This window comes from Sinohyriopsis cumingii, chromosome 12 (assembly GCF_028554795.1).
Source record: "Sinohyriopsis cumingii isolate HCF-2022 chromosome 12, ASM2855479v2, whole genome shotgun sequence".
In the NCBI taxonomy this organism is placed as follows: domain Eukaryota; kingdom Metazoa; phylum Mollusca; class Bivalvia; order Unionida; family Unionidae; genus Sinohyriopsis; species Sinohyriopsis cumingii.
Genome location: NC_142972.1, coordinates 105028935 through 105039981, shown reverse-complemented (window position 1 = coordinate 105039981; position 11047 = coordinate 105028935). Strand labels below are relative to the sequence as shown.

At 35.9% G+C, this 11047-nt stretch overlaps 1 protein-coding gene across 6 annotated transcripts in view; it reads left to right on the top strand.

Moving 5' to 3' along the window:
- The first annotated feature begins 2464 nt into the window (after positions 1–2464).
- LOC149787176 (uncharacterized) overlaps positions 2465–11047 on the top strand; it is a 56313-nt gene continuing 47730 nt past the window's right edge. The window contains exons 1-2 of one of the 6 annotated variants that reach the window (XM_089977679.1): positions 2465–2750; positions 4108–5479. In XM_089977679.1, coding sequence (XP_089833805.1) covers positions 4225–5479 — 1255 coding nt within the window. In that variant the 5' untranslated portion in view covers positions 2465–2750; positions 4108–4224. The other 5 variants (XM_089977682.1, XM_089977681.1, XM_089977677.1 and 2 more) reach the window with 5 other exon arrangements.

Genomic DNA, 11047 nt, shown 5'->3' with positions numbered 1-11047 from the left:
AGTGTCGCATTCACTATCTCCGTTAAATATAACATTATGTGTGTCTGTCTGTATGCGCGCATACTTACAGAGAGGGAGGGAGAGCAAAATCTAATTTCACAATATAGCTTAATATAAATCCAAGGAATCGTTATCTTTTCATTTATTTTTACTTTCGCGTCTTCGTTACTTCATAGTTACTCTCCAGACATGAAAAGTAATTACGAAGTTGTAAAAATTGTCGACATGCAAAATCAACAAGGCATACTGTTGGAATGTAAATTTCGCTGTGGTAACAATTTGCTTTGAACTGAACACAGATCCCACCCTCCTATAGGTTCTTCATAATTGTATATGAAGTTAACGAATACGCAATGCGTATGATAAATGATGTGGGGGAAATAAATAGGATGGACAGCGATACGTGTCAGTGTAATTAATGACAACAGAATGCGAACATAATGTAATCGATGCAAAATCCTACTTGTAGCTTTGTTTTAGTCTAATTATACTTATGATAACTAATGAAACATTGTCTGTGTCTTTATCGATAACTTTGGAAGAACTACGATTTGTCACCAAATTGATTATTTGATGGTCCCTTTACAAATCATTCATTCACCCACCCCATCCGGCCCTTAGCACTACCATAGCCCTTTTCAAATCATTCATTCACCCACCCCATCCGGCCCTTAGCACTACCATAGCCCTTTTCAAATCATTCATTCACCCACCCCATCCGGCCCTTAGCACTACCATAGCCCTTTTCAAATCAAAAATATCACCTTTTAGATAATAATGTTGTCTCCTAAATACATGTGTTCATTCAGGTTTCTGGTTGTGTAGGTTCAATGCCAGTATTACCCACGGGAAACCGACATTCTTTCTCACATATCCACACGTGCCGAGCCGAAACTCATCTACCCGGGGCCTCGCATTCACTCAGAAAAAATTGTTATATATATATATATATATATATATATATATATATATATATATGGGGATACTATGATTGATAGAGTGTCTGCTGTCCCTTTGTTCGTCGGTCTGTCCGTGTCAAAGAAAATCGTGTTTATTATGAAACCGACTGGAAGATTTTATAGAAATGTTGTAGTCACATTTTCGAAAGAAGTTTATTGTCATTTCTCCTCCTAAACTACTTAACTACTTTGTGGATTTTATTTAATTTCTACAGCAAGCGGTGCAGCAAATGTGCAATGAGGTGTTTAATTTGTTTTCCTCACGCTCATTTTTTTATACTTCCTAAAATGTTGTCAAAATCTTGGATATTTTGAGAAGTCACTTTGTTGTCATCACGTCTTTTCTAAACATCTGGAAGTATAATCCAAATATTTTTTAAGTTCTGATAGAGATGTGCAATGAGGTTTTAAATTTTTTTTATCAAATTCAGTTGTTTTTCATAATTTCTGAATTGGCCAAAACGTGGTTATTTTGGTATATATTTACAGGCGGAAGTCACCGGTTGCTAAGATGTGCAGTGAGATTTATTATATTCAATTGGCCCTTTCTTGTAAATTTTTAAAGCAAAAAAAAAAAAATCTCAGAAGGGAGTATTTTGATAAATAAAATTTTAGATGGAAGAATTCCTTTAAATGTGATCATCTCTTTGAAAGAGCTTGCAGACATTTTGAAGGTTACATCAGTAGTTTATGTAAATGTGCAATTAAAAACAATTGGCATAAAGAGTGTGAATTATGCGTGGCCGTATCTGCATCTACAAATGTTTCGGTTTGTTTATTTTGTGCCATGCAACTGCTAGTCACGGTTGAATTAAAAAATGCAATCTTTAAATTGAAAGTATATGTAGGAAGCACATTTCATAGCAGGTTGACAACATCCTTCGTCGCCATAGTGGTCACGTGGCACTAAACTTTGACCCGCGCGCGCAATCTAAGACTCACCGGTGTTGACAGATGCCGATATTAAAAACCACATGAGTGCCATAAATTCTTTCTGTGTACCCAAAATAGATACAGTCTAAACACTTATATTTACAGCAGCGTGCACAGAAAAACGTGTAAATCACCAATTACATTTGTCATGTGAACACCCACCCGCATGGTATGTAAATGACCCTAACCACAATAAAGTTGGTAGTATTTTTGGTAAGTAAAACTTTGGGGACTCAAATGAGCATTGATAACATATACATGGTAGGAAATATATCTCTCTGTTTGATAAGTCCCAACTAAATCCAATATTTGTTTAGAAACTGATTTATGATTCAGAAATCGCTTAACATGCACGCCTTTGATGCGATCCTTCCCCATTTAGTTAACTACTTTGCCTACCAAATGTCACTCACTTCTATTTTCATCGATGAAATTATTAATTATTTTTGGACCGAGACCAAGGAAATAGGATAGGGCGAAGTCGTGTTTAATTTAGCTAGGGTCTGTAAGTACATGTCAAACTGAGGTAAATTCCATACTGCATAGAGTAAGAGAGAGTCACAGAGCATCAATAAAATGGCCACAGCTAATGAAGACTATAACAGCTCTCTTACATTCCCCGGTAGCTGGCGAAAGACCCATTGCAGGACAAAGCACCCGGCAGCCGTCGAACACAAACGTTTGTAATATTAATCCGCAAAACCTGTGATTCGACTGTGTCATTGCGCAAAGCTGGTGTCCAGGTGAAAAGGGATCCACCAAAATTTCGATTTCGCGCTGGCTTAGACACGAGTGTATGGTACCTCAACAACTAGCCCGGTCATAGTTCTGATCCAACAGATGCGTCCGTTCTCGCAGGTTTGTAGAACGTCTTTGTGTCATATCAGCAAAGTGTCATGTCCTTCTGGACTGGTAGGCCACCTGCCTGGGATTGGCAGACCCGCTCTGAATTTATCGAGTTGTTTCCCAGCTCAAGCTTCGGGAGCTAATTCTCCCTGTTTTATCTCAGCGAATCTTATCAGAAGCGGCAGGTAAAGTTGTCTGACATAGTAATATTTACAATCGGATCTATATTGTCACTTTGGAAATTAAACTATGAGAGACTATGGAATTTACAACATAACCATTTTACAGCGTTGACCTAAGTGGCCATATACGAGCATGAAATATGCAAATTAGCTGTGGGTTAGAGGTTAGCGCACCTATTTGCTTGCCTTCGCTATCTTGCGTTGTAATTTTTGCAAAGAGCCATCTAGATGTAGAACTGAAGGACAGCATATCTCGGGGTTTGTGGGACTTTATCTGAAAGTGACTATGGTAATTCAAGAGCGACGTGTTGATTTATCGCGTTTATGGCCACCTTGTCAATATGGCCTATAATTCGCTATCACATTCTCCAGACAAACATAGGTCCTCCATTGCACAAACTAGCTGCGATAAAATTTTATCATTCTTAGATCAGATTTTTATTCCAGCACGGTCGCATAGGTCGAGATAGCTCGGCTTAACCGTTTCCAGTGTTTATCATGGCATCGACAATAATTTTTCTCACTAGCTTTTTCGCTCTTTAGCAAAGTTGGGTTTTTCTCACAGCAAGGATTTATTTCTAAACTGGGCGTTGCTTTATGAAACTCAGTGACTTAGCCTGTGGTAGCCTACCAATGATGTTACCTGGACGGTAAGTTACTAATCGTTAGACAGTATGGCAGCCATAGCGCAGGTGACTCGCCCGCCATTTTGCCTATTTTCAGCAGAACCGTAGCCTGCACACGAGTATTAGTCTAAGATCTTTTTCATGGGTTTGTATCAAAAGTTGTCAATGTTTATATACATTTGTCTGTTTTTAATAATAAGCTTAAGACAATATATTTTAACGATGTTAAAAGTATCGTGAAATTAAATGAGGTGTAGATAAGGTTTAGTTCAAATCATTATTTGTCGGCTAGTTAATTTAAATTGTATGTCCTTGTGTTTGATACCAAAATCATAAAATCCTGTATATACCATTACCTTCAGTTTGTTAAATATGTAGATAAAGACTATGTCTTTACTAAATATTTCCAGCAACCTGTATGCGAAATATTTTGTAAGTCACCATTCAAAATTATAATCAATAGTTCATGATAAAGTACTAGAATTACGTTGCAACGCTCTCCATTACAACTTCAGGAATTGTGGGAAATTGACAGTGTGCTACCTTATGTTTTTGTTGCAGGTGCATGCTACCGTTAGGGCAGGTGTGGATAGGTGTTGGAGCTTGTGAAAGTATTTCTTACGGAAAAACAACTTCAGATTTGCAAATTCTAGGCGAAAGGGATGTTCTGATGAGAAAATGTCACAAGGTGAGGTGGAAAAACATTGGAGGGGACCTACTTCTCCCCGTTCCACCACATATAATCCGAGCCCCCGTTCAGAGGGACATGTCGGGAATGAGAGGGAAAGGTTGTATGTAAACCTGCAGTCGGTCAGTCCTGGAAATTCGATACCTCCGTGTGAAGAGGACAACGAGAGTTCCAGAGCTCTTCTGGAACTGGAAAACAGTCAAAAACGCGCCATGTTGGAAATGTCAGAAAGTCATGCAGAAGCGGCTGTTGTAACTACTGAAAATGGACCTTGTGTCGATACATCACTTAATAATGACGAGCTACATTCTTCTGAGGACCCCCAAGATTATTCAGCCACAGAATTTGGCTCTGACAACGACCCTAGTCAAGATTCGGGCGAAAACTATGACGATTCCGTGAATGCAGAAGTGCATACGCCGAATGGAGAAGTTGAGATGTCGACGGGGGCGGACGGGTACCAAGTCCAACATCAAGTATTAACTCCACTGGGTAACAGATCATCTCAACTTCTCGCGGCACATCTCGGCTCAAGCCACTACTCGGTCAACACCCCGCTAACACAGTTTGAACAAGCCAGCCATCTTTTGCCGCAAGAAGACGTGGAGGCGTTTTTTAACAATATGGAGCGACCTATGGCTACAAGTGTTACACTGAGTGGCAACTATCTTACACAGAGTGGAAGTAGTCACTTAACCACGCTGACCAATTCCCCTCTGGCCGGTTTATCTGGGCATCTCTCACATAGTATGTACCATAGCGTCCCATCACCCGTGTCCAGTGGACTCTTGACAATGCAACCACCTAGTTATACGGACAGTCACAGCTCAATGTACCTAAACCAGGGAATGCCACCTCTTTACATGTCATCAGTGCGTTCATCCATGTCACCGGGGCAGTACTTGAACTCTTCTTCCACAGGGGGTGGGGGCAACTCATCACCACCCCCGGTTTCATCTGCTGCCTGGAACGTGAACTCTGATTCCCTCTATACTGTAGGATCACCATCCCCACAAGGGACACAGGGCTCCCAGAAGTATTCTTCCTACACAACTCTAAATGACAGCCCGACCCCTCAGGCCTCTGGCCTGTCTGACTCGTCCATATCTGGACATTATTCCCGTACCCCCGGGCTAACCCTCGGGACGGTATACAACACAGGGTACATGTCTCAGGATATTAATTCAGGGAACTGGAATTTGTATAATTTGGGAAGCTCCATGGCCACTGATGTCAAACCTCAAGGTACGTTTTCATTTATTGTTTCTGTTGTCATTATTATTATTATTATTATTATTATTTGCCAGAGGGTCTTTTCCTTACATTTGATAACGATAACGGTGATCAAGGTAAAACAAGAATGAAAACATATTCTTTGTATAAACAATGACAGTCAAAAATCAATAATAAATAAATCAATGATAATGACATCCAATATATATATAGTCATATGTTTTCCTGCTTAGATTTGTTGTTGTAGAGTTTAACGCCATTTTTCAGCACACGATAGGCTATACATGGCGGCCAGTATTAATGGTGGAGGAAGAACCCGGAAAAACCCCGGAAAGAACCACCGACCCACGAGAAGCTACTGTCAAGCTTTCTCACATACCCACATTGGCTGAATCCGAGACTCGAACCCACGCAGACAGAGGTGAGATTGCAGTGATCCGTAACGGACAGCGCTTTAGACCACTCGGCCACTCGGGGCCCCTTCCTGCTTAGACTTTTTAGTATAAAAAAAAGTATTGAAAATGATACGGATGTATTAATTTTAGTTTTCATTATTGTATACGCTGTTTGTTAGGTACTAAACGGATGAAATGTGATGGAAAAGGTAAAGATGTTTCGTATTATAATTATCGTTCTTCTTCGTCATCATCATCATCTTCTTCTTCTTCTCTATCATTATTATTATTATTATTATTATTATTAACAATATTATATTATTATTATTATTATTATTATTATTATTATTATTATTATTATTCAAAATGATTGCGTGACAATAGATCATGAAAATCGTGAGGGTGAATTTACATAAGAAACAACTTTTGGGACGAACTTTAATTATAAATTTTATATGGGAAATAAGTAATATTATTTATCGTTTTATATTGTTTATTTAGTGCCTATTTTTGTTTATTTTTGGAGGGTCTAAAAACAGAACGATTAAGTAAAATATAGTCATGCAATAGACGGATATTTTGTCCACTAAATATTATTATTTAGACAAACGTGTCAATGTTGTTACATGTAATCCAACATTTATATTTACAGATATTTATGCATACAGAGAGAGAGAGAAAGAGAGAGAGAGAGAGAGATGCCTCAGTGAAGTTGTTATCCAATACTCAAAGATATTAATGACGAAAGTTTTAATTATGCATATACCTATGATTAATTATTTGAGATTTTATGCAATCTTGCACTTTACCTTCACACGCGTATATTTAGTATTTTGAACATAAAAAATGCCATATCACGTCGTAAAGAAGCACTATATTAATACATAATTTCATCTGAGTTTAGGAAATTAGAAATTTCCTATCCAGTTCTAATGAACGGAAAGCAGCTACTTCACCATATGGTAAATAGTAGAGCCTATTTGAATGTGTGCTTTCACAATTTAAAATCGAATGTGATTATAAATGACTCTTCCCAAAAACAGTACGCCTGAAGTGGATAACTGATTTGTTAGGAGAAATATATTTCTTGCATGTTGGCTGGGAACAAAGAGAATGACGGGTAGGGGGAAAAAAGAGAATACAAATCACGGGTACAGCAGACCAATTTTCATCTTTATTTTAAATGTTCCAGTTTTAATTTGATATATATATATATATATATATATATATATATATATATATATATATATATATATATAATAGCACGTGCCCTAAAGTTTTTTTGAAGTATCCGTCCTAATTCATTGCTTAAGAGCCTATCTAATTCATTGTTCCGTGATATTTGTCACAACCGCAAATAGTCATCTCTTGAAGTGTCATCGATGGAGAAAAAATACATTTTTCTTCTTTCTCTGCGTTCTTTTACTCTTTTTTGAAAGGTATACTTAAGGACTCCTTGAAAAAAGCCGTCGCTCGTAAATTTTTGCAAAGAATTTTGACATGTCCATAAAATAGTTTTATGATAGCCACATGTTTACTTTGAGGAGGGAAAACATTTATAAGGACACTCCACGTGCATTATATACCCTAGCATCGAAAACAGAGCGCTGAGGATAAAAACAAACCTGTTCCATTTATAGTAATCTTTCCACGTGGTGTTAGTTTGTTCTGACAGAACATCAAATAGTCATAAAAATTGTTATTATAGAGTTCTCAAGTATTTCTCTCAAAGTTTGTCCTCATCAAAGCATCATACATTCCAAGACTCTCTCTCTCTCTCTCTCACACACACACACACACACACACACACACACACACTCCCACGTGCGTATGCATAAAACGAAAACAAAAGCTAATATCATCGTCGCGATGTCTTTGTCCTCATACGTTATCACCTGAATAATAATAATAATAATAATAATTTATTATTATTATTGTTATTATTATTATTATTTCCCATATCTAATTTTAGTCATCTCACCACTCTCATCAATTCAGTATTCGTAATGCTCACAGTTCTTATATCCCGGACACCTCTTGAAGAAGCAAGGTAACGCTTCACATCCGCTGCCATAAATCTGCCAAGTGCTGAGCCAGGTATTAGTCTGCGAGGGGACTAATTTACACGATTCAGAAGAATGGTCTTTGTTCTGTCTTGTTCAAACACTCAGATCTTTACATTTGATTCTTACGATCCAAATAATCTACGGTCTCTGTTAGATTTGTTTACCAGTCTATGTCGGAGCATTACGAGCGTTCATATATTTGCGACGGAAGCAATAAAACTACTGAATTCAAACATATCGCTTTATGGATGGCGTTTAGGTTTGCAATGTTGAAATTAAACCTGCATTTAATATAAGTATCTAAGAGAGTGAATAAGATCAGAATATTTTTTTTATTTCAATATACGATACTTTTGTAATCTTGACGGTATATTCGTTAGTACGTTTACATGCACTTTTGAAGTATTTTAATTGACTGTGTCATCAATGCAGTGCAGTTTGTCTTTACGTATTTCCTTGAATACATCTTATTGCTTCCTAAGCAGTAAGTATCATCAAGTATATAAGCTGAAATAAATGTATTATTATTATTATTATTATTATTATTATTATCTGAACCACTTCTTCAGTCAGCTAGAGATGAAAGCCATCATGAATATTTCCATATTTTAAACCAACCCCTTCTGTATTCAGTATTCCAAAACTGCATTGTCATGACTCATCCTCCCAAAAAGACCCGTACCAAATGTAATCACCCTCCCTCGTTGGCTGTAGATAAAATTGATCTTGAAATGAAAACTTCATATTACCTATGGAAACGTGAATTTTGATACATACGGGTTGTATCAAGGATCCGAAATCTTTGTTGTCACATATCCATCTTCCCAATAAATCATACCATTCACATCATTCCCGTCATTGGTTTCGATAGGTTCGTATTACACGGACAGGAGTTACCACAACATGCGGATATTAGAATAAAAATTATAATAATAGTAATAATAATAATAATAACAAGAAGAAGAAGAATCTTTATTATACCAATAACATAGGCCACCAAGTACATACATGTACAAACATATTGTACAGCAACGGCAAAAATTATGTAGGACAATAATATATTTATAAAACTTGATGTGATTTCAATACAATCATTGTCAATCGGCATTTCGCAAATTATCTTTGATAGGATATTAGGCACCAGAGTGAAACTTCATCTTTTGCAATAAGCCTTAAAGGGCAGTCTTTCTACATAGGGGATGTCTTTAAATCTACATAAGGGATGTCTTTAAATCTACATAAGGGATGTCTTTAAATCTACGTAAGGGATGTCTTTAAATCTACATAAGGGATGTCTTTAAATTTACACGGGGATGTCTTTAAATCTACATAAGGGATGTCTTTAAATATACACGGGGATGTCTTTAAATCTACATAAGCGATGTCTTTAAATTTACACCGGGATGTCTTTATATCTAAATGAGGGATGTCTTTAAATTTACACCGGGATGTCTTTAAATCTACATAAGCGATGTCTTTAAATTTACACCGGGATGTCTTTAAATCTAAATGAGGGATATCTTTAAATCTACATATACTTAACATTGTGTGAAAGGCTCCATTGTTGAACACACACAGCAAGCGAATACTATGCAAACATTTAAAACAACCTCAGACAAACGGAAATCATTGCTAAACTTATAATAATAATAACAGCAAGAACAACAATAACAATGTTTTGTGCATTCAACGGCATAGATAACTGCCAAACTTGGACGTCTTTCGTCTAGTTGCCCAAAGGAACCAACAAGAAAAAAGGACACTATGTATAGATATTTTACTGTCATTTTCGTTACTTTATCGTGTAATCGGACATATCAAACAAAGACACAGATAGATTATGCTTCCCAGCTGCATCATATTCCGACTCTATCATATCACAAAAAGATAATAATAATAATAATAATAATAATAAAGAAAACATTACAGTTCACCGCTTAGCATATAGAAAGTGCAACATGGCAATGATATTTTTTTGTACTTTATTTTTTTCTAAGGGACGTGATATTTTTGTCCAGTAGCTACAATTAATTTGAAATAAACTGTTTGTACCCCTTAATGTTGCTTAGACTATAAAATGTTTTGCATGCCATTATATGGAGTATACTTACTAAAATGAAGGAAAACAAATTAAAAAAGACTGGAAAGTACTCAGTGTCAACAGTCTACATAAATATTATCCTACTCTGGGATGCTCATCCGAGGATCTCCAACCATTTTGACTGGTTCCTTGTATTGATTTTACCAATTTAAGTTAGGGTAGAGATAGACTGGCTTCAGCTGATGACTGTAAGCTGCGGCAATTGTCTGATATCTTGTACCATTTTTATGACCCTAGTCATCATTAGGACACTTGAATGTGACGGATTTAGCATTTTCCATGAGACTTTTAAAAAAACACATATCGTTATATCCAGAAACTGTTTTAATAACAAAATATGGATCGTGCATGCTTTATCCATATAACATACGTGCATTTGAAAAGGAGATTTTTTGTACGTCAACTTTAGTCTTATTTCAAAACTTAGATTTGGTTTTTTTAAAATAAAAAATATTTCATGAACATTTAAACAGGAGTTTTCACATTCAAGAAATGTGTCCAATAAAGCTGAGTTAAAACATAAATCTCTTTTAAATACATGTACATTGCTTTATGCTTGTACTATACATATCGTCATTAAAATGGCACATTGTATAGTTTATAAAAAGTCACATTGTGTTGTTTATAAAAAGCCATATTGTATAGTTTATAAACAGACACATTGTATAGTGCATAAAATAAAATCACCTTTTATAGTTTATAAAAAAAAACACATTGTATAGTTTATAAAACGCCACATTTTATAGTTTATTAAAAAACCACATTGTATAGTTTATAAAACGCAACATTTTATAGTTTATTAAAAAAAACTACATTGTATAGTTGTATAAAACGCCACATTTTATAGTTTAGAAGAAAGCCACATTGTGTAATTTATAAAAGTGCCACATTGTATAGTTTAGAAAAAGTCATATTGTATAGTTTCTATAAAAAAAAAACACATTGTATGGTTTATAAAAAGCCATATTGTATAGTTTATAAAAAGCCACATTGTATAGTTTATAAAAAGCCATATTGT